At 39.6% G+C, this 22,560-nt stretch overlaps 5 protein-coding genes across 6 annotated transcripts; 2 read left to right on the top strand and 3 right to left on the bottom strand.

The window, feature by feature from the left end:
• Positions 1-1,697: 1,697 nt before the first annotated feature.
• sdha (succinate dehydrogenase complex, subunit A, flavoprotein (Fp)) lies at positions 1,698-8,769 on the bottom strand. The gene is made up of 15 exons (XM_029504430.1): positions 8,699-8,769; positions 7,942-8,025; positions 7,601-7,762; positions 7,291-7,434; positions 6,844-7,008; positions 6,570-6,718; positions 6,354-6,478; positions 5,076-5,244; positions 4,719-4,914; positions 4,427-4,598; positions 4,134-4,252; positions 3,748-3,859; positions 3,507-3,637; positions 3,104-3,217; positions 1,698-3,015 (listed from the first exon to the last, which is right to left on the bottom strand). Exons 1-15 carry the CDS (start codon positions 8,759-8,761, stop codon positions 2,929-2,931), a joined length of 1,992 nt encoding a protein of 663 aa, XP_029360290.1. The 5' UTR covers positions 8,762-8,769; the 3' UTR covers positions 1,698-2,928.
• Positions 8,770-9,027: 258 nt separating this feature from the next.
• On the top strand, positions 9,028-13,148 carry ccdc127a (coiled-coil domain containing 127a). 2 transcript variants are annotated; one of them, XM_029504732.1, is made up of 4 exons: positions 9,028-9,102; positions 9,602-9,739; positions 10,350-10,594; positions 10,700-13,148. In XM_029504732.1, the coding sequence occupies exons 2-4, from the start codon at positions 9,610-9,612 to the stop codon at positions 11,135-11,137; spliced, it is 813 nt and encodes a 270-aa protein (XP_029360592.1). In that variant the 5' UTR covers positions 9,028-9,102; positions 9,602-9,609; the 3' UTR covers positions 11,138-13,148. The 2 variants fall into 2 exon arrangements, with proteins under 2 accessions (XP_029360592.1, XP_029360593.1); XM_029504733.1 differs by having other exon boundaries at positions 9,052-9,102; positions 9,605-9,739.
• A 134-nt stretch (positions 13,149-13,282) lies between these two features.
• On the bottom strand, positions 13,283-14,676 carry LOC115045506 (telethonin). Its single transcript, XM_029505239.1, has 2 exons — positions 14,485-14,676; positions 13,283-13,984 (listed from the first exon to the last, which is right to left on the bottom strand). Exons 1-2 carry the CDS (start codon positions 14,616-14,618, stop codon positions 13,645-13,647), a joined length of 474 nt encoding a protein of 157 aa, XP_029361099.1. The 5' UTR covers positions 14,619-14,676; the 3' UTR covers positions 13,283-13,644.
• Positions 14,677-16,298: 1,622 nt separating this feature from the next.
• On the bottom strand, positions 16,299-18,039 carry mrpl32 (mitochondrial ribosomal protein L32). The gene is made up of 3 exons (XM_029503676.1): positions 17,882-18,039; positions 17,590-17,801; positions 16,299-16,882 (listed from the first exon to the last, which is right to left on the bottom strand). Exons 1-3 carry the CDS (start codon positions 17,973-17,975, stop codon positions 16,631-16,633), a joined length of 558 nt encoding a protein of 185 aa, XP_029359536.1. The 5' UTR covers positions 17,976-18,039; the 3' UTR covers positions 16,299-16,630.
• Positions 18,040-18,680: 641 nt separating this feature from the next.
• Positions 18,681-22,480, top strand: psma2a (proteasome 20S subunit alpha 2a). The gene is made up of 8 exons (XM_029503674.1): positions 18,681-18,757; positions 19,288-19,364; positions 19,733-19,865; positions 20,644-20,766; positions 20,872-20,953; positions 21,222-21,295; positions 21,407-21,464; positions 21,578-22,480. The coding sequence occupies exons 1-8, from the start codon at positions 18,717-18,719 to the stop codon at positions 21,692-21,694; spliced, it is 705 nt and encodes a 234-aa protein (XP_029359534.1). The 5' UTR covers positions 18,681-18,716; the 3' UTR covers positions 21,695-22,480.
• Positions 22,481-22,560: the final 80 nt, after the last annotated feature.

The raw sequence follows: 22,560 nt of genomic DNA, 5'->3' as shown, positions 1-22,560 counted from the left end.
CAAACTAAATAATATTAGGGATCTTTCACATTTTAATCTGAGACAGCAGAGCGAGGATGAGGGAAGAAAACTCATATAATTTCTGCTTATTTTACTAAAAATAAGGAACAATTTCACAAAAATTGGGTAAGACCACACAATTAAAAAATTCATGGGATCTCTTTTTCATGCTCAACTACAGCCACGGTCAACACACGCTGGTTCCAAATGATCCGCTGCAATGCTCTGGCTCTCCATTGATCATCTGACTCCTGATCTGATCAGTCTTAAATGTGACTGGCGTCGTTAATGTGCTTCATTTTTATACTAGGCATGTATTGATTTGTGGTGTTTCCTGTTTAAGTTGTGTTTGTATAGCTGCCTAAAGCTTTTTTTTTTTTTTTTTTTGTGATAATGCCCACACACAGCATTCCCTTTTAAGGACAAGCCCTGAATTAGCACAGGCCAAAAAACCGTGATCTGCAGTATTTGTCTCCCGCTGTGGATGTAATTTTTTCCTTGCTTCAGTGAAAGTGCAGTGAATTATGATTGATAATTCTCTGCAGGTCTATATAATCTGGCTTGGAAACCATAAATGACAGCCAACATGGATTGACCCGCAGGGAGGAGTCCCTGCCTCTGAAAATGCCAGCTGTTGATAATGACAAATGAGGTATAGCAGTCAGGCAGGCTTGACACATTTGCTGTAAATGAGATTTACGGAAACATGTTGGGTTTTTTCATAACTGCCACCGCCATATTATTTTCTCATAACCAAAGTACTCACAGCGTCAGTAGGTTGTATATTATAATAAATGTTATGTAACATCAGTCTGTCTGTTTCCTTTTCCATTATGTTGCCTTCTTCTCACAAGTGTCTTTATATACTCACTAAATAATCAAAAAGAATATATACTTCATGAGTATAATGTATTTTAAAATCTTTCAACCCACTAGAAAGTTATGCATAACCACACGCTAGCCACAACATCCGTAGACATCATTTCTCAGCAGGCCCAAAGTGCTCAGGTTCATATTAATGTCAATGCAGTGCACTCTGTGTTTATCTGGCAAATTCCATATTGACTGATGAAACAGTTTAATGAAATCATAGCATGTTTCAGCTGGCAGCTGGCAGCTCCCGCCGCACAAGGCATGGCGAGAAAGTATACTGGGCATTGACTTTCCTTAATGTTCCCCCTGCCAGTGTGTTCATTTTGTGCAGATGGTAGCTGCTTTATGCCCTCTGGGAGTGGACTTTGCAGGATAAGAACCAGGCTTAAGTTACTCAAGTATTTACTTTGTGATTATTGAATTTCTCAGCAGACTTTCCTGTGACGAAAAACAACTGGAGTGTGCTGTTGGAGATGAACTGCACCACTCTGCATGCCACTGGCCTTTATCAGGGTATATACTGTGATAAAATGACAGTTTCTAAAGTGAGCAGTTGTGGAGCACACATGTTCTGTGTTCTGTAAGAGAGCGTCACCCCTGCTGCTACAATCATGTTCCTCTGCTTACCCCTAGTGGAGAGACAAGGCAATAAAAGCTAAGACTCTTCATGGCCCAACCCTGGACAGAGTTGAGAGCAAAACAAGATTGTTGTGCTCATTTGATTTAATGCAGGACTGCTGAACTACATAGAACTTATGTAGGCATTCGGGTCTCTTCATACCTTCTCCATCAGTGTTAGACCACATGAGAAGCAGTTGTTTCAATGCATAGTCTACATTTTATTGAACATATGAAAATAAGTACAAATGGTAAAGCCAGAAATAAATTAGGTCACCCTTTCAAAAATTCAATACAAGAAGCATGGCATGAGTTCATTCGAGAACACTGAGCAACAGTAAGTTTCTATATCATGTATTTGTGAAGATGCAGGCAAAGCGGTAAATCCCAGTTAGTGGGAGTCTGCCATTAACTTTACATCACTTTCAAACGTCACCACTCATGAACCTCAGCTTCTCTTGACGTACTTCAGTGTTTGAGCTCAGAATTACTGAGATTTGTTTTAGCAGATTTATCTTGCAGTACAATGAGTCAAGCATGCCAGTCAACTTTAATGACCCTTGCTAGAATTTATTCTTCACGCTGGCATGTGAGGAGTCAAGTTCCAGGATAAATAGATAGCGAGAGTTAAAAGATGCTTACGTTAACATGTTTAGAGAAGAAATATTGATGATATTGAGCTGGATTAATTTGATTAACAGATTTTGCAACAAACAGGAGATTTATGTATTTCATCTCTTTGCCCACACATTTTAAGTATCACAAGAACGAACTATTAATAAATGAAGGCCATAGTGAGTGAGGATACAACACTGTATACGTCGACAAATACAGTACATTATATGTTGCCATGTTTATTGTACATTTGTCATATTTACAAACTTAAAACTTTTCTCAGAGGCTTGATGGTGACAGGTGCGTTTTACATCAATCATTTCCACCATCACTTCACTCCAAAAAGGCAAAGGAGAGAAGTTCTGATTTCTAAGTCATGTCTTACAATGTAAGACAAGGAAATGAAAGAATAGTGCTAATGCAAAATGCCAAGCTGGGTTGATGCAACATGGCAGCTATTATTAAATTTTCATGCTCTCCAGCTGGTAGCTGGGAAAAAAAAAAAAAAAAAAAAAAAAAACTATGGTATTTCACTTGTATGATATTTACAAGACCAGCTCACACTAAATGAGAAAGCTGAAATTATATTCTATACAGACGAGACAAGAGGGGAGGAACAGGAAAATGACACTAAACGGATTAAACTGCCAAATCAGCATTGTATTTACTCTTCTAATTGCATACAAATGTGCAACCAAAAGCATATTAACTTGTCCCAAAATGTCATCTCAATAACATACATAATGTGTCTCAAGTTGTTTAAGGAGAATTTGCTAAGGTGGAGGTGAGATAAGGGGGAAGGGGACGGGAGAAGGAAATATCTTAGTAAGAGCGGATGGCAGGAGGGACATGAGCACAGTCCTGCTCATCCAGAGAGCTGTCAATAACAGGACGGTATTCCAGGGTCACCTGTGATGAGACAAAAACAGAACAGTTTATAGGATGTGACAGACGCCATTAATCTTTACCGTAAGTGGACACACATAGGGCAACAAACCTTGCCGCTCTTGGGGTCAACATAGGACATAGTGTGTTTCCTCCAGTGCTGATCGAATGGCTTCTTCTCCTGACCCTGCAGAGGCTTCGAGTAGTCATACTCATCAACACGGTCCTGGAATGCAGTACAAAGAAAATTTATTTTAAAAAGTGAAATGCCTGCAAGAATGAAAAGTTATACGTGCTCATTTATGCGAATATCCCAGATAAATTAAAGGAAATACCAAGTCTTCCCATAAAACGTTAGTGTGAAAGGAGAGGAAATAAAATGTAGGGAGAGAAAAATAGATGGTCCAGAAAAGGTCGAATAAAAGAGGAGTACAGATTGATGGAATAGAAACGCAGGTGAAAACTGAAAGAACAATCAAAACCATAGAACAGAGCTGAAGCATGCTTTAACAGACCTTGAAGTCCTCTCTGGCATGTGCCCCCCTGCTCTCCTTTCTCTGCTCTGCTGAATGGATGGTCTGGACAGCATTGAGCATCAGATTCTGCAGTTCCAGTGTTTCCACCAGGTCTGTGTTCCACACAATGCCTGTACAAGAGCAGAGTGACAGGATTAAAAGTTAAAAGTACTTTTCTAACTAGAAACACTGCAAATTTTACCCCAGACTGACATGCAAAAAACTGTAATACTTGCCATACCTCTGTCAAATGTCTTGACATCTTCAAGCGTCTGGTATATAGCATCCATCTTTTCACATCCCTCCTTCAAGACTGAGCCAGTACGGAACACGGCAGCATGAGCCTGCATAGTCTGAGAGCAAAGGGACAAACACACACATTACATGTTTGTGCAGAGGCCACGTTTGTCAGTGACTTCAAGGATACGACGAGATCCAGACAGACAGGTGACACTATGAGGGACCACCTAGATATGCTTTACTACTGTATGGTGCCTAAAACCCCATGACTAAAAATTTGCTTTTATGACATTTGATGATTTGAATGTACAAATTCCTCCATTAATTAATTGCTATTGAACAATACAAGTGAATTTTCCTTGTGTGTGCGAATATTCATGTATGCACCTTCTGCATGTTCATCCTGATCTCTGAGGTTCTCAGGCTTCCGTTAGCAAACCTCAGTTTGTCCAGGTTGGCCACAGACTCCTCTCCTGCACTGGGCTGCAAAGGGGACAGTTTCTCTCCTGAAAAGGAAAGAAAGCATCAGGGGCAGCAATGAAGCCATGTAGCCATGTTATTTAATATCAAAATAGAAGAGAATTCATATTTTCAACCCGTGTGGAAATAATAGATGTTAAGTTGTGTTGATTTTATTTGTTAATTGGGAAAAAAGGAACCTCATCAACATAGGTCCTCACCAGGTTTGTTTTCCTCTGCGATGGTGAGAGCACAGGCTCTGCCAAACACAACGAGATCCAGCAGGGAGTTAGCACCCAGTCTATTAGCACCGTGGACACTGGCACATCCTGCCTCACCACAGGCGTACAGTCCAGGGACAACCTTGTCCTGTCCTTCAGTATAAGTGATCACCTGATAAAAAAAATTTAAATAAAATAAAAAGTAAAAAAAATCTGTTGGCAGTGGAGTGTTTCATTGCAAGTGAGAAGGGAATGGTGTGGGGATACATAAAAGTGAACAAACTTAACTTACTTGTCCCTTGTAGTTCGTAGGAATGCCACCCATATTGTAATGAACTGTGGGCAGGACAGGAATGGGCTCTTTGGTGACGTCAACTCCAGCAAAGATCATGGCCGTCTCTGAGATACCAGGCAGCCTTGTGGCCAGCTGCTGAGGAGGCAGATGGTGAAGCTGCAAGTACACATGATCCTTTTCTGGGCCAACACCCCTGGAGAAATAAAAACAGACCGGGAAAAAAAATAAATAAATAAGCAAAAGTAGCACCTGACTAAATAGTTTCAATCTAGCTACCTTTAGACCAATAAACTGAAGGGAGTTAACATTTAGGTGGGAACGGATTGTTGACATAGGTTCACGTCAAGTCCATACCTGCCCTCTCGGATTTCTATGGTCATGGAGCGGGACACCACATCTCTGGAAGCGAGGTCTTTGGCATTGGGTGCGTAGCGCTCCATGAATCGCTCTCCCTCACTGTTGATCAGGATACCGCCCTCACCACGGCAACCCTCTGTGATCAGGCAACCAGCTCCGTAGATCCCTGACAGGATGCAATTGAGTTTAGTTATCATTTATGAATCCTAAAACCAAATGTCAAACATTAATCCTCTGTGTTACTATGGCAATATACTATGGACACCTGAAATGCGTTTTGAATGCACATTATTAATTCATCAACATTTGGAACAATCAGTTATTTTTCATTAAACTGGTCAAACATACACAGTTGATATCATGGTCCTTTTCATAACAAAATCCCATAAGCTAAAAAGTCTTCTAATTCTGTTCATATAACAGTTTTATGTCACATGTCTTTGGTCGGTGTTGTGAGCGTACATAAGAGTCTGACACTTGAGTCTGCTGATAATTAAATGAAATCATCTAAATTGCTAAGTTCCACATTCAAATTCTTTTATAATAATTCAGAAAATTTCTCTAACCAAGCACTTAAAAGAACGTGTAGTTGCATCATATATTGAAAGGCGAGAAAAAAAAATAAAAAATAAATCTGTGCTCCAACTAAATGGTCTGAGGCTCAGCCTTTGGGACTCTTCCACTGACCACAACATACATAATGCAGCCTAGTGTCAAATATCCACCAAGTACAAAAATAAAGATGACTGCGTGTCTTTATGCAACTGGTGTCTATGGACACTGGAGGTCAATGTAAACAACCTAACCTGAACAGAGTCATGGACAGCCATTGTTTGTTACTAATTTTGTAAAAAAAAAAAAAAAAAAAGAAAAGTTACGTGTATTCCTGACCACTAACTAACTCAAAAATCCTTTGAGAAAATATTATCTAGATATGTTACCGCATATAGTAAACAAAAACTAAAAACTCTGTAATAACTTATGTTCATGATTTCTTAGAAACACAATAACTAGACACCCTCTTGATTAAACAACGCACAATTATGGCTTGACAGTAAAATAGTAACCTTTGTCCCTGACAGAGCCTTTCCTTGCTAGAGTTATCACAGTAACCTCCACATGATTTTCAAGTTTTTATTTTGCTGAAATATAACGTTTTCAAGCACAATCTTTCATAGAAAACAAAACCAAGAACAAAAAGTTACACTGGCTTGTCTTAATGCTTCAGTGTCAGAACTATCAACTGACTTGGGTCTAATGAGTATTTTTTCTCACCAGTTGGATGGAACTGCACAAACTCCAAATCCTGACAAGGCAGTCCAGCTCTGGTCACCATCGCATTGCCATCTCCTGTACTAGTATGGGCAGATGTGCAGCTGAAATAAGCTCTTCCATAACCCCTGGAAGGAAACAGAACTTTTAATTTAAACAAACTTATTTAAATTATTCGGTTTGAATATCAGTTGTTTCATTTTCTTCAAATAGGCCTACCCAGTAGCAATGACGGTATTCTTGGCTCTGAAGCGGTGAATAGATCCATCCTCCATGCAGAGAGCAATTACTCCTTTACACTCTCCATTTTCCATCAACAGGTCCAGGGCAAAGTACTCCACAAAGTAACTGGTGTCATAACGAAGGGACTGAAGAAGGGAGGGAAGGGGAGAGGAATATGTGAAATGCTGTTTGATTGAGAACAGGAGATTACTTAGTTTCTTTATGCATGGGCTGGGTTCGAACATGACAGTATGCAAGTGTGTGGGCATACCCGTCCATAAAGTGTATGCAACAGTGAGTGTCCTGTCCTGTCTGCTACACAGCAGCAACGGTGAGCCTGGCCTCCTTTTCCATACTTTAGACTCTGTCCTCCAAAGGCTCTCTGGTAGATCTTCCCATCTTCAGTGCGGCTGAATGGCATGCCAAAGTTCTCCAACTGCAAGAAAAAGACAAGTGGCATAAACTCCTTTCCTTTGTAATTGTGTATAGATGATCCAGTGTCTATAATTTGGTTCATTCTTGATTTTAGGGAATGACATGTTTATGCTTCAAATAATTCCTTTTTTTTCCACAGTCATGAACCAAAATAAAATATAAATGAAATCTTCTTTTCAAAAATGTCACAGTATACACCCCTTTGCCTTTATTATTGCCGCTGACATAAAAGGGGCAGTTCTGAGTCAGAACCTATATTGTGTGTGTCTGATTGTGATATTACCTCCACTACAGCTGCAGGAGCCTGTTCTGTCATGTAATGAATAGCATCCTGGTCTCCCAGCCAATCAGATCCCTTCACAGTGTCGTAGAAATGCCACCTCCAGTCATCCTCCTCCATGTTACCAAGAGCTGCATTGATCCCACCCTGTGAGCCAAATTAAAATCCAGCAATGCCTTAAAAAGATCCAGCAGTACGGCTGAATGGGTTTAAAATTAAACCATCAACTGATAGTGTATAGAACTTTTAATGCTTAGGAAGACATACAAAATACTTTACCTCCTACATGAACATGTGTAATGTATCACTTTACCTGGGCTGCAACGGTGTGAGACCTAGTGGGGAAGAGCTTGGTGACGCAGGCAGTGTTGAAACCAGCCTCTGACAGGCCAAAGGCTGCCCTAAGGCCTGCCCCTCCAGCTCCAACCACCACAGCATCGAACTCATGATCCACTACCGGGTACTGGGTAGAGATCTGAAAATAGTAAAGGTGAGAGGTTACTGCAAAACATCGAGTGAAGCCATTCTCACAATCTAGAATGAATCTCTAAAGTGAATCGTTTATGGTTTCAGCATTTGCATAATCAAAAGCAATGGAAAGCCATCAATGGCCACTCCCCACAGCGTACCCATACAATACCACATCAAACTCACATCATCTGATACTTTAGCATTATTCTTCTTGCCATAGATGGAGAAATGAAAGTTCCTGGAGCCTTGAATTGCAGCAGCAGGGACCTGACACACAAACACAAAAAAGGATTTTAGACCAATGCATAATTAATAATAAAAAAAAGAAAAATATGATCAATATCAAATAAGCGATGCATGCTTATTTTGAGAAAACATACATAGATATTTTAAAATATGACAGGCAGATTTAAGTTATTCCTTCCAGCATTCCAACAACAACGCATACTGAAGCCCAAATATCTTAGCGTATATCTTACATATTATAGCGTTTATAGATTGTCTATTTTGCGCTGTAATGTTATTTTATATCACAAGTTACTTTTGCATACATTTCCAGGTTTGCCTTTAGCATTGATCAGGTTAACCTGCAGCAGTTGAAACTGTTGCCGACAAGGGCATGCAAAGTTAATGTAAACAAGTTGGAATAATCTGCTACAAGCAGTTAAGTGTTGTATCTTGTTCACAGTGTATAATTTGAAGTAAATAGCCCTATCATTTGTTGTATTGTCTGATGAATATAACCTACAGCGGCTTTGTCATCGTGTCACATTGAAGCACCCTTAGCTACATAACACACGTTACGCAAGGCAGGACTGGCCGCTTATGAAAGCTGAAAGAGCAGCAAAATCATTCCTTTCATCGTAAAAAAAAGCCAGTTAGCTCGGGTTGTCAGAGCACATGTGAATACATGGAGGATTTAAAGTCCATAAAAACTTACTCCTTGCGTGTTAGATAAAACCCTTTTGGACAGGAGACGGGAAGCTGCGCGGACGCTCGCCATGATGTCTGGAGAAGGATCGAGTGTGACGTTCGATGGAGGATCGCTTATTCTGTTGCACCGGACCAAACCACTCTTCGAAACAGGGGCTGTCGCTTATGTTACAGCCAAATGTTAGTCGCTAAAAGCGTTTGATAACATGTATAGTGTCGTATAAGGCACGTTATTGTGAATAAAAAAAATTACACAAGCACATAAAGGCTTAACTTTTATAATCTAATAAACCTTTTGTGAAAAGGAATTACCAGAAATCCCCTTCGGCCAGTATAGCCTCCACAGCGTAAAATTGTATAATCTTGGTGTGCAGGAACAAATGTATAAGTGACCTAGACTTTTGACTCAAGGTGAGCCACGGTACCGTCTATTTCAAAGACCTACATTGGCTTATTGCCCGAAATTACAGAGCTGTCACGGCCCCCGTTCTTTTATTAAATACTAGAGCGGGCATTTAGCGGCAAGCTAAGCATTAGCCAGCAGGTTAGCTTCTAGCCTATAGTTAGCCATGTTGTGTTAGCCGAGCTGTCCAACACCCATGTCCACTCAGACTGTTTGCTGCTGCAGTCCGCCGCAATGTTTTTACAAATGCTAACAAGCTAAAGTATAATAATAATTTTCTGCTGAATGCATGGACACTCACACTTCCATTGTGCATAAGAATAATACTCAATGTTAAAATGGCTAAGTTTGAGTAACTGCTGCCGCCGATAGTCACCTTTTGGCACCAACAACTACTGTAGTTTAAGTATAAATGGGAAGACCCACTAATCAAGAGGGTCATTCATGACTATGTAAAATGTGTTTACATTCCTACTGATGTTTTGTGCGGGTTTGTGTTTGTGACAGTAGCCTCCATGAACAACTTGAATGACCCCCCTAGATGGAACATCCAGCCAGACCCCAGGGGAAGGAGGGAGGGGGCCAATGATGGCAACCAATGGAACTATGCCCTTCTGGTCCCCATGCTGGGACTGGCTGCATTTCGTAAGTTACACAAGGAGATGGACAGTCCAAGAAATGTTTATGTCGATGAGGTAACAGACACAAGAGGACACCATCAGTGCAAACTTATAGTCAATACATTTCCTGGTGCCAGACAAGTTGAGTTTGCGTTTGATCCATCCATCTTCAACCACCTATCCGTTTCTGGGTTGCGGGATGTTGTGTTGGATCCATCTTTCTGAAGAATGTTTCTTTTTTTTTTTTTGTCATATTTGCACCTAACTGTTTTATATATATGCACAGTTTTGCAGACATACAATCAATTTCACTGGGAATAAATCCTTTTTGTTCAGTAATTTTAAAAAACACCATCAGTCCGTGTTGGGATGTATGGCTGAAAATGTATTCATGTATATCTCCTTGTGGCGTTTAACCAGGCTCACAAAAGTTTTAGCTGCAATAGTTCTGTATTGGCTTGACTGAAGTGACAGTGGTAGTTTATTTTAATGATTTTATCTTCGCATTAATTTATATTATGTGCTACAACTTGCCATGTGCAGAAAATTTGTTTGAAAAAACAAATGAGTGTAAGATCATGACACTTGAATTAGCTCCTCACTCTTTCTTGTTTTTATGCCTAAAACCCCTTAAGGTTGGATCTGGACCAGAGAGTCTCAGAAGGAGATCCAGAAGGTCAAAGTTCAGTATGACAAGGATGTATCCATCATAAAAAGTGAGATGGAGGCTCGGTACCGAGGGTCACTGACAGAGAGTCGCAAGGCAGCTGCTACACTAGAGCTGGAGCTTGAAAAGGAGAGACAAAGAGTGAAAGGGTACAAGCAAGCCCTGATCTCACAGACTCAGCACCTGATTGAGGAGCGGAAACAGCTACAACAGGTAAAGTCGTTTCTTGTCCCCAATTTCCGCTATTGTGCACAACTTTTCCCATTTAACCTGAAGATTCTGCTCTGTAGATCAAAGCTCTTTCTTCTCCCTCACTAGGAACGAGAGGCTTTGGAGGAAAAAAAGCAAAGGCTAGTGAAGTCTGGAGCTGTAGGTGCTGTGCTGCATCATGCCCTAGAACAAGAACAGGATTGGTACCAACGAGCCACAGCAACATTGAAAGAGCTTGAGGGTCAACTTGTAGAACGCCAGAATGCCTACTGTTCCCTCATCCAACCACGAGATCAGCGACTGGAGATGGAAAAGAACTTATTATTAAAAGTTGTCAAAGATCCCATTGGGGCAGAACTAGATCTAGAGTCTGACCTGAGGGATATTTTTAAGAGAGATAAGCACTGTGCGGACTTGCTTAACATGGACAAGAGGAAGAACGGAAGCCTAATGTGGGTGTATCTAAAGTACTGGCAGCTGCAGGTCACTGTGAAAAAATACGAAAAAGCTGAGAAAGCCATATTAGAAGGGAAAACCCAGACATAGATGATGTGGTGTTTTTCTTCTGGTTTAGGATTTTGAAAGTATGTGGATCAGAAATGGGAAATACATGTATTTTTATTTTTAAATCTGAGTAATTATCTTTACTTGATAGAAATATTATGCAATCACACAAAGTAATCAGTCCCATCAGGATGTCTTGAACTTGCGATTGCAATAGTTAACACAAATTCAAGCAAAACTTCCAATTTTTTCAAAAATCCAGCAATTTTCCTGAAAAAAGTTGAAATGCATCCCAGGAACACTAAAACAGAAAGTGACAGGAATTCTGGTGTGACTTTGAGTTTAGTGCAAGAATAGGACACGACTTCTTCTTTTGTTTTATTGGAAACAGCAAATGGGTTCATTACAGTCATGAACTGGTCTGGAGTCTGGATCTGAATCTATAATGCTCAGACTATTTTTATTATTAGGGTAAAATATCTAATAGTCAAATTTTACATTTATATTTCTATCCCATGCCTTATTTCTTGGTATTTCTTACAGTGTAAGGTAACATGCTCTCGTTTCTTCTCACCATCCATGTTCACATTTTCCAGTATTCTGTTTAGAAAGTGTGGGAAGTGAGCTGTTAACTCCAGTATGCCCAAATCTGAGTTGATATCAGAGCCTCTCTCTGTCTCTGTTCCTTTTTGCACATTTCATTTCTCCCACTTGGGGGGGGGGTGGGCATTTTCCCCCTTCAAATTGCAACTTTACTGAAGCAAATTGCACTGCAGTATTTGAGAAAACCCCCTGCAAAATCAAGCACTTTAGATCGCACAATACCCAAAAAAACAACAATGTGAAATCCTGGAGGGACTGGATAATGTCTAATTCTGAGAGTTCCATCATTGGTCCTAGTTATAGAAAATCTTTGTTAGGTTTAAATTATCTAAAGAAGCCCCTTAAAGGAATCATTAGCTTTAAAATAACTCTGGCAAATGTATACCAGTAAATATTCAGGACCGTTCTATAATTGTCCATGTTGGATACTGAAGTGATCTTAATTTAATAATAATTTATTTTTTACATTTTACCCTTGGGAAATACTGTCAGAAAATCAGCGTTAATATAACTTTTACATTCTCTGAGTGCCATGAACTACTTCTATGTCAGTGTAATGTACTTCTAGACATCAACTTTTTTATTGGCTCTGTTTTAGATATGAATTGATGGATTACAAAAACAAGTACCATCTGATAACCCACTGTGCTAAAAAGTACTCCTCTGGAAATTATTGATTATACCTACAGGGCCACTGAGGACAGTGTAAGAAATCATAGAACAGAAATTTTAAATTCATAGTGAAGGAACTGGATTTGTCCTGAAGTGTAATGGTTTTTTTCTTGGCCATCTCCCAATCCTCTTATCACACTTGGTGAAATACAGTCCAGTTATTTTTGGATTATCCTGCTGACACAATGCCGTACCTTGAAAAGTTTAAGAAAGCGATAAGAAAAATCCTGGATTGCTATCAGATTGGCACCAAATATTAATGAGTTGAGCACCTTTATGTAATCCTACTGACTAACAAACATACACAAATGAAGCCTTGACGTCCTAGGTATAGATTAAAATATGTTGAAGCAAAACAGCCATGAATTCAAACACACTGTTAGTTCATATGTAAAAGTCATTGAAGTTGTTGAGGTTTACTTTGTTTTCGTCAACACACATCTCAATTTACAGTCTGCTTGATATTTACGATACAGACTTAGCTTATCTGGCTGCTTCCCATAATTGGTTTGTCTGGTTTTATGGGAGCTTCATCATAATCAGGGACAATAACAGGACTGTTGCAGCTGCATGTGAATCCATTTATGAGCACGTGGCACCAAGTAGTGCCGACTACCACAACATCTTATCAGGTTGCAATAATGATATAAAAAAATCAACACTCTTTCACTCACCTGTAGTGGAATGATCATCCAATTCTAAAGCATATTTACTTGGTTATCAAGCACTGTTGTGTTTTCACTCTATTTCGGTGAATAAAAATAAAAATGTAATGCCACTAATCATTCTGTGTAATCCTTCAAATGCCTCATCTCTGGGATGTTTGTGTCCAACCCCACATTACTCATGTCAGTGTAAAACTGCAAATAAAGGTACAGACACATTTTCATGGAGCTTTGTTAGGCACAAAAATCATTCATTGTATTGTAATAATCACAGAATCATCTCTGCTCTACAGCATATCATTGCACAGCAAGTTATAGACAAATATCATTCCAACTATTAAACATTTTGAGACAATTTAGTGTTTCAATTCGACAAAAATAAAACCAGTAAATCTGTTCTATAAGTTAACACTCTTACAGAAATATTGCAGGTTTGTTTGTTTTTTTTTTTTTATTTCACATTACATGGGGCAGTAACGTGTCTTTACAGTTCACATGATTCATACAATTTCAAAAGCATACTTTATATTTACAATACAAGAATATTAATAAGAAGAGGGGCTCTGTTGTATTCTCTGTATGCAGTTGAAGATACTCCTCCACTGCACCTTATTCCCTCCACTGAACTCGATGAGAGACCTCCCTTGGCGAGGACATCAGGCTCGAAGCTCTAAAATTCACTCTGACGGGCTTACTGGAGTCCTGAGTTATGCCAGTCCCCTTCTGTTTATCCACCCTTTCTTCCTGCTTTTCCATGCAACCGAAACTGGCTCTGGCATCATAGGGCTCACTGCTGATGTTGAAGAGGGGTAAGTGGTGCTCCTTCATAGCTCTGCTGTAACTTCCTAGCCTCAGTGACTGGCTGAGAATCCTTTCAGCCATGAGGTGAACCACCTGTTGCTGATTATAACTCTCTTTGAGAGTGCTGTTGGACTCCAACAGTGCCAGCCTGAAACACAGTACGCACAACAGAGTGACAAATTTTATTCCGGCCTCTATGACAAAACATAAGGAAGTCACTGTTTTGCCTTGGTTGCATTTTGACCACTTCACAGGTTCCTCACTAGTATCTGGTTATATATGGTTAGCAGATTTCATTCATTGTGGGGCTATCTCTGATCAGGTCATTAAAGTAACTTTTTCAACGAATAGAAAGCTGCAAAGAAGCTCCTTTAAACCATACTGTGTTCAAATCACTGGTTTTTGCCCTCGAGGTCAACACAGGGCATGCCCAACCTCTATTAGCCTCTGTCTCACTGCATCATCATACTGAACACCTCTACAAATGCTTTGTAGAGGTGTTCACCAACCTTTGTGTTAGCATAAATAAATAAACAAAAATAAACCATGTAAATAAATGAACATCGATAAAAGAGTCGAAAACAGAGCCTTGCTCATTTGACATTTAGATTATTTTAAAAAGCAGAATTTCAAAAGAGAATGACCTACTTGTGTTGAGGTCTTGTTTCTATGACCAGGCTCAGCCAACAGGCATGGTAGCTCTCTTTCTTCAAATGGTTTTCTTCATGTAGTTCACAGCATGAGTTCACCAGGTAGGAGCCTCCTCTGCTCACACAGTGCATGATGTTATAGCGTCAAAGCAGAGTGATCCTTTGTAATTGTCTGTGCCACTCGCCTACCTCACTGACTCGAACAAAACATTGTTAATGTGTGTGTGTGCTTGCGTTAATCAAGTAGTCTGAGATATGTGTGTGTCTTAAGTATCAAGGCTTGTTTCTATTTTTACTCCTCTGCATCACATTGTAGCTAATGTAGTGAATGTCCCCATTAAGGGATCCCTAAGGTTAGTTTTCATCAGAAAAGGAGCTTTGGCTTTTGCCCATGCCAGCCAACCAGATGGAGGTAGATTATGAATCCCCTCTGATTTAATTTATTAAACTGATTCTAGTAAAATAAATATGATAAAAAAATCTAAGATGCAATGTCGAACATTGCCATCAGCATTGAGCTGTAAACTGATATGATTACAGCCCAAAATAGTGCAAAGTGAAGTGCAACTTATACAATATGTCTCTCATATGGGCCACATGTTCCATGTTGAAGGAAACAGCTGAGGGTGCTCAGATCCAAATTCATGCTGACAGCTGCAAATTTGCAATTGTGAGTCTCTAATTTTTATTAGTTATCTGTCACCAGTTACCACTAAAATCTGTGTGAAGGTCCACAGAAGGGTTCACTTGGGTTTAAAAATGAAGTGAAGAGTCCTGAGTTATACAGATGTGCTGTCTTCCTTTTATTAATCTCATGATAGACAGATCGTCAAAGGGAAGATTAGGAGGCTGGTTAAGGTATTTGCTGCAAATACACTGAAAGCTTCCTGGGACAAATGAACAGCGGGGCCAGCTGTAATATCATTCAAAATAAGGATATCCAGACTTTCATTGAAAAGTATTTGATTGGTTATTCCGCAGTTTTTATGGCTTTACATAGATGACGTTCGTTACATAAATACTCACTTTGAATCTTCATTACTGTTGTCGTCATGGGATCTTTGGCAACCTAAGCTTCTTCAAATTGTGAGGCTGAAATTGAACCGGAGAGTGCGACTGAAGCAGTGGAAGGTATGCTGGACTGGTCTCAGCAAAAACAGCCTGTTCCAGCAACACAAGAGTGCTGAATCCTGAGAGATATGTTGATGTGGCAACAGGGATGCACATTCACAAATAACACCTCATCATATTTAGGAGTGGAAATTAGTTTTCCATCACAAGCAGTTCATTTTAAATCTTAATAATTATGAGCAAACCATATTTGTGTACAAAGTGCCTGTCTGTGTATTTTTCATATTAAACTGCGTCTTTTTGAAATAACATGAAATGTGTAGCCTTAATAAAAGGTGGTTATTACTCTTAGTCCTAAATTAGGTAGTGATTTAGTTTGGGACCTTGGTTAGGGACATCGGTGTACAATCCAACCATTGTTGTGCTGAGAAATTAACATTCACCTAACAAGGTCACCTCCCTCACCAGGGCCTTTCGTGTCCAGTTTGACAGTTTGGCTGAGCAGTGGACTCCTAATGGTCTCACACGTCATACATTTCACAACTAGAGTGCAATGTACTCCATGGTTTAATAAACTTTTCCTGATTTAAGCAGCAACAATTTTATAAATGCAGAATGCCTTGGACCGCATGCATTTATTCTGTTATTCTGACGCACAGTAATTGTGGAACGACTTACACGGTGGTTTATTTTTTTCCAAATGATGAACCTTATTTCAGTTTGGCAGAGAGAGAAAACAGAGAAATTTCAGTTTTTTATTTTTTGTGTTATATAACATAACAGAAAATGAACAGGTCTGCCTGATACCGACAAGACTTTGTGGTTGTGCAACCCTCAAATCTTTCCTCCCCACATATGAATTATATAGGACAGTATGCTCATTTGAAACTGTGTCTCATCTTACCAAACATGTAGAACTCCTTATGGATCATGTTTGTGGAAACTAAATGGATACCTATTTAATTTACTGGATAACAGTGTGGACAAAATATGCCATTCAATGTAAATAATAAATCATCAGTCAATATGAGATCAGGCCTGTGTCTAATTGAAGGTATGTAGCGAACACAGCTTCAGTAGCTGAACCAGGCGGGCCTTTTCCTGGGCCTCTCCACCAGTCTCTTGTCTTTGTCCTGCTCGCTTGCTGTCTCACCCTCATACAGCACCATGGTCTCCACTGTCGGGGCCCTCAGCGGGCCTCCTTCCATTGCTTGAATCTGTTGACGAATCAGTCTAGTTTCCTTGTTCACCTTTGCATAACAGAAGCCACACAGGATATGTTTCTGCTTCAAGTGGCCACACTCTGTACATGGCTCGATGTTGGTCTGAGAGGGGGAGAATGAACAAGAGACAGTAAAGACTGAAGAAGTTTGCATACACTTTTTCAATACTGATTTTTCACAACTGGGCTCGTAAGCACCTTGTGTACAGAGTAGGTCCCAAATGGGTAATATGATTATTATCAATTAAGTAATAAACACCAGTAATTCAGATATATATTAATATGACATGCAGACATGTACTCATTGAAACAATAGTTACACCACACTAATAATGGGCCTCATTTGGTTTGGTACGTGCCTTAACAAGATACTGGAATCACTTTTTTGCTGTGCAACATTGTGCATTATCCTATTTGAAGTAGCTGTTAGAAGATCATAAAAGGTTGTAAGTGTTTAGAAAAATACCCATGCTGTGGAATTTAAACAGACTGACAGGTATTAAGGGACCCAATGAGACTGTTCCCACTGCAGCCTCAGATGTCGATTCCTGGCTGACAGAAGTTGAACCTAAGGTAGTTTTCTGCTGTTGTAGTTATTCTGCCTCAATGTTTTAAATGGCGATCATTCGGTGATGTTTTCTACACCATCAGAATTGTAATAGATTAGAATGTAAATGACTCGTAAATCTCAAGCTATTTAAATGTCCCAGTGAGTCGGTATAGACAAGCTGCATCCCACATGACACAAAAACATGGTTTTAGTTATGTTTTCCTTTCAAGAAGATCCAAAGAAAAATCTATACATCTTACCCTGACTTTTAAAAGTTTGCTGTCAGCTCTCCTCCTGGTGCGGTTGACCTCTATGGTGCGTCTCTTCTTGGGCGCTGCCATCCACAGGATGCTGTCCATGAGGCCAGGGGTCGTCTCTGGAGCCTCCTCCAGATCATGCTCCTGGTCCTGGTTCTGGTTCTGGGGCTGGAGCTGAGGCAGGAGGCAGGGGCCATGGACTGCCAGAGCTGGAGCTGCACTCAGGAAACACACAGTTAGCCTCGGTAGCACACTGACCCCGCTCATAGACGCCTGTTAACGCAGGTGAACTCACCCAGCTGTCGGCCCAGCCCCGCTGCCTGCACAAGCCTGTTCTCAATGTGCAGCAGGGAGCACCTCAGGCTGTGAACGAGAGCCGCTAAATTCATCCTTTCAGTCCTCGGCACGTTTCCTCTCCCTCCAACACATCACACTGCTCACGGTCGTTGAGGTTTACAACGTCACAACAGAGCGACAAGCTCTTTTCTTCTGCTGTTTAATTTCGTGCAGACAGCGCTGCTTCCGGCTCCTCACTGCCATCTACCTAACAACTGTCCAAACGTGGCCAAACAAAGCCCAGTATTGTCTCTTATTAGAACCCAAAAATATAAAGTATGGCATTTTTGTTCATAATATTGCATGCATACATTAATATACATATTTAGTACAAATGAAAAAAGTCTTAATGTATGCTTTGGTTGAAAAATGACACATGTTGTCACATATTTTTGGTGAGCCACACACACTTCTAACCTTTCTGTCACCACATTATCCTCATTATCTGTGGTTGATATGGTAAAATTGATATAAAGTAATTTAGTAATCAAGTCATGTGCGATTTCAATCTCAGTAGACAAAAATAAAATTAAAATTACACATGCATTTGAGATTTTGTTCATTCGTATTATATTTTTTAGTATAGCGTTGTATTAACTTTTACTATATTACCAACTATATTATTAAACTCATATGACTTCTTTTATTAAAAAAATTATTTATTTTATAACATCCATACAGCCTGGTAGCTCGTCGGTGTTGGTTCGTGTTATCTTCGTGGGCGGCAGTAACACCCGCTGACATCCATCTGCAAGTCTGCCGTCAACACGGAGTAGAAGAAGAACGAGAACAAGATGGCGGAACGAGGCTACAGTTTCTCCCTCACCACATTTAGGTAAACTTTGTTAAACTTGTCGGGAAATTCGAGAATTTGAGAAGAAATTAAGCCGAACCTGCAGTCCACGCTGACTGCCACTGAAGAACACTCTGGTGAAATGTGGGCAGGGGTTTGTGTTGAGAGGGAAAATGGGGATTTGTGAGCCGTACCTGTAGTTGATGCACTGTCATTGCCGGGTAGTGCAATGAATCGGCTAACGTGAGCTGTTAGCATGGTGGCTAACAATCATATGGAAGAAACGGTCAGGCGCATCCTCTTTTCTGATATTAACAATACAAGCCATAATAATAGTTGGAGTTTGAGATAGAGATAGAATAGACAGACATTTGGGGTTTGTATATTACAGACTCGATTTTTATTATCCTAGCTAGCTAAGCTAGCTCATATGAGTCATTTGATTTATCTTTTACTTTCAGTTTCGTCTTGTAAATCGTGAATCGTGGTTTAAAATTGAAGTTGTTTAGTTAAGTCGATTTTCTCGGACGTTGAACTGCATATTAATGAAGCATCCATGTTTCCTCCTGCAGCCCCTCAGGGAAGCTGGTTCAGATTGAATATGCCCTGGCAGCTGTAGCAGCCGGAGCTCCCTCAGTTGGCATCAAAGGTGTGCATGGAGTTACTTTGGGTTTCGGGAAAAACTGGGACATGGGACTTTGGCGATTATTGCCTTGTTTATAAAAGATGCGAAATGCTTTTAAATGAACAGTTTTCACTCGGTTGTGCAATGAGCAACTTAAATTGAAAGTTCGGTTTTTCACATAGGAGACAAAAAGACTATCCCACCAGAAAAGTGTATCATCTTTGTTGCTTTCTTTACTAAAGTACTTAAGAAGTGTAATACCTTAAAGAGAAAACAAAACAATGGTTTATCTCGTATAACAACTGTGCATTATGTTACATTCGAAAAAATTACATAACAACAATACCTCTGATTTGGAGAGACACTAACTGATTTTTTTTTTTTTTTTTCAGCTTCAAATGGAGTTGTCCTGGCAACAGAGAAGAAACAGAAGTCCATCCTATATGATGAGCAGAGTGTCCATAAAGTGGAGCCCATCACTAAGCACATAGGCATGGTCTACAGTGGCATGGGGCCTGACTACAGGTGGTGACTCTTTCCAGCTACTTGTTTTTCTTCTCTAATTTTAGACCTACAGCATCGGTGCTCCTAATCTAGTAAATTGATATATTGAATGTTTGGTGCATTTGAACTCGTCAAAAAACTGCATATGTTGTGCAATGTAAACCATTTTTGCAAAGCATATCATGCAGTTTTTTATATGGATTGGTTCCAGACTAGGGCTGCAGTTATTATATTTAACATTTTTTATCAATTGAGTAAGATCATAGATTTTTTTTTATTTTTTTGCCTTATTGAATAGCAATGGTAAAAAAAGAGAAAAGGGGCAAAAAATGTGCAAATATGTTACATTGTGCTGCATTATATTCTGTCAGCTTGGCTCTGTGGACTTGATTCCTTTTGGTTAGTGATGCATTACTGTAGATGTGCTGTCATGATCTGTATCTGTATACGTTATTAGCGAAACCTGCAACCTTGCATCCAAAGCTAAATTATATATTGCTTGGAGGTCAGACATTGCTAACTACTTTGAATCAGCACTCTAAAACCTATTCATTGTGCTCCCCTGAACAGTTAATACTTTCATGTACAGTACAGGCCAAAAGTTTGGACACACTTTCCTATTCATTTGAATGAGAAGGTGTGTCCAAACTTTTGGCCTGTACTGTACATCTTGTGCACAGAAGATTAAAAAATACACATTATTCCGGACTGTTGGCTTTGTGTGAGAAATAAAAAAATTTTGACTTTTTATAACGTCATTTATATACTGAAAACTTGATGAGCTGTCTCATCTTTACAGGGTTTTAGTGCGACGGGCCCGCAAGCTGGCACAACAGTACTTCCTGGTTTACCAGGAGCCAATCCCCACAGGCCAGCTTGTCCAGAGAGTGGCCTCTGTGATGCAGGAATACACACAGTCTGGGTTGGTATTAATTGATACATTTATGTACAGAGGCATCATGCTGGTATTTAAGAAGCAAAATATGCGAGTCAGAATGGACTGAGCCTGTCTTGTTTTCTTCTCTAGTGGAGTGCGTCCATTTGGTGTATCATTGCTGATAGCTGGATGGGATGAGGACCACCCATACCTGTTCCAGTCAGACCCTTCTGTATGAATTTATACACTCTTTGCCATGCTTGAAATTTGTTATAAACCATTTCATCTGAATTACAAAAAAACAATATAGTTCTCTTTAATCTTGGATAAACTAATAATTAAAATTTTCCAATGCCAAACTGTTCTCTAAAGACTTTATACGCTATTAAGTTATACACTTTCTTCAATTGTCGGTATATTAGAGGTATAACTTCCTCATTAGCCTTGATTGATTTTTTTTTTTTCTTTTCTTTTTTTTCCCCCCTTTTGCTGGCTGGCAGGGTGCATATTTTGCATGGAAAGCCACAGCCATGGGAAAGAACTATGTTAACGGAAAAACATTCCTCGAGAAAAGGTATGCATATGCATATTTATTAAAAGAAAATGACAAAACTCCAAAAATGTGTAGATGTGAATTATCCTGACTCACAGACTTAAAAATGAACACTCTGTTTTCCTTCTCCAGGTATAACAATGATCTGGAACTGGAAGATGCAATCCACACAGCCATCTTGACGTTGAAGGTATATTGTTTATCTTAAGATACCCAGGGTATTAGACATTATTATCTTTGCTGTTCAACTTTGTCTCTCTTTTATTATCAGTCATTTACATTCTTCAATCTCTGTTTTTAAAGGAGAGTTTTGAGGGTCAGATGACAGAGGAGAACATTGAGGTGGGGATTTGTAACGAGGCCGGCTTCAAAAGACTCACCCCAGCAGAGGTGAAAGACTACCTGGCTGCCATTGCGTGATCATACCCTACCTGGTGACAGGGCTTTATGCCACATTTCTGGACAAAGGCAGCAGCACAGTAGCCACCAGTCTCATAACACACCTTTTCAGCTCTGAAAAATGGGAGAGATGCCCTGCAATAACATCAGTGTAATCAAAATCGTGAAATTACTCTGCGACATATTTAATGAAATAGAGACCTGTTGTGAGTTTACAACTAACTTACAACTGCATTGACCAAACTCTATAAGTGGCAGTGAGATGCCAGTTTTATGACTAATTGGCTTTTACTGTGAGATGTGACTAGTGGCTGCTGTGCATATGAAAAGAAATGTGGGAATGAGTGAAGTCTGAAGTTTTCATTGAATCCTTAATTTTTCTTCTTTCTCATTACTGTTTCAACTGAAAGACTCAATACAAATTAAGTATTGCATTACATATGACAAATGATCTCTGGAACAAAACGAGCCAAACATGTAAATGATGTTAAAGCCAACTCAGAATAAAACCCACTAAATAGTTGGAGATCATTTAGTGTCGTAAATGGTGTTTTATTTATCTTGAGCATTGACATGTCCACCAAATTTTCCAATTTCATCAATGCAGCTTAAAACACTTGGAACTAGGACAAACTAAGGAGGGCATGTAGGCAGGATACAATGAATATTTTGAGTTTGGTCAGGATAGATTTGGGTGTACAGCAGTTTTACAAAATGTACTTTTTTCAGGTTAGAACGAACTATAGAGTTTGTATTTTCTCTTCTGTAATCTGTCACGTTCAAATAAAAGATAATGACCACAATTTGTCTCCGTGTTTAAGTGTTTGTTCTGAAACGGCGCCGTCCGCTGGTTGGCTATTTGTGTTGTATGTGTTGAATGTGAGTGT

This window comes from Echeneis naucrates, chromosome 6 (genome assembly GCF_900963305.1).
Source record: "Echeneis naucrates chromosome 6, fEcheNa1.1, whole genome shotgun sequence".
NCBI classification, from domain to species: domain Eukaryota; kingdom Metazoa; phylum Chordata; class Actinopteri; order Carangiformes; family Echeneidae; genus Echeneis; species Echeneis naucrates.
This window is presented reverse-complemented; position numbering and strand designations above follow the sequence as displayed.

Bases quoted from the DNA above. Each gene is read 5' to 3' on its own strand.
- sdha (XM_029504430.1), bottom strand. From the start codon at position 8,761: ATGGCGAGCGTCCGCGCAGCTTCCCGTCTCCTGTCCAAAAGGGTTTTA. The intron at 6,719-6,843 runs GTATGCCCACAC...TCCCTTCTTCAG, and splicing joins TGCATACACTTTATGGACGG to TCCCTTCGTTATGACACCAG. The intron at 4,253-4,426 runs GTGAGGACCTAT...TTTCCTTTTCAG, and splicing joins CGCAGAGGAAAACAAACCTG to GAGAGAAACTGTCCCCTTTG.
- ccdc127a (XM_029504732.1), top strand. From the start codon at position 9,610: ATGAACAACTTGAATGACCCCCCTAGATGGAACATCCAGCCAGACCCC. The intron at 9,740-10,349 runs GTAAGTTACACA...AAACCCCTTAAG, and splicing joins GCTGGGACTGGCTGCATTTC to GTTGGATCTGGACCAGAGAG. The intron at 10,595-10,699 runs GTAAAGTCGTTT...CTCCCTCACTAG, and splicing joins AGCGGAAACAGCTACAACAG to GAACGAGAGGCTTTGGAGGA.
- LOC115045506 (XM_029505239.1), bottom strand. From the start codon at position 14,618: ATGCACTGTGTGAGCAGAGGAGGCTCCTACCTGGTGAACTCATGCTGT. The intron at 13,985-14,484 runs GTAGGTCATTCT...ACTGTGTTTCAG, and splicing joins GAAACAAGACCTCAACACAA to GCTGGCACTGTTGGAGTCCA.
- mrpl32 (XM_029503676.1), bottom strand. From the start codon at position 17,975: ATGAATTTAGCGGCTCTCGTTCACAGCCTGAGGTGCTCCCTGCTGCAC. The intron at 17,802-17,881 runs GTGAGTTCACCT...TCCTGAGTGCAG, and splicing joins GGGGCTGGGCCGACAGCTGG to CTCCAGCTCTGGCAGTCCAT. The intron at 16,883-17,589 runs GTAAGATGTATA...TCCCCCTCTCAG, and splicing joins GCAAACTTTTAAAAGTCAGG to ACCAACATCGAGCCATGTAC.
- psma2a (XM_029503674.1), top strand. From the start codon at position 18,717: ATGGCGGAACGAGGCTACAGTTTCTCCCTCACCACATTTAG. The intron at 19,365-19,732 runs GTGTGCATGGAG...TTTTTTTTTCAG, and splicing joins TCCCTCAGTTGGCATCAAAG to CTTCAAATGGAGTTGTCCTG. The intron at 21,465-21,577 runs GTATATTGTTTA...CTGTTTTTAAAG, and splicing joins CAGCCATCTTGACGTTGAAG to GAGAGTTTTGAGGGTCAGAT.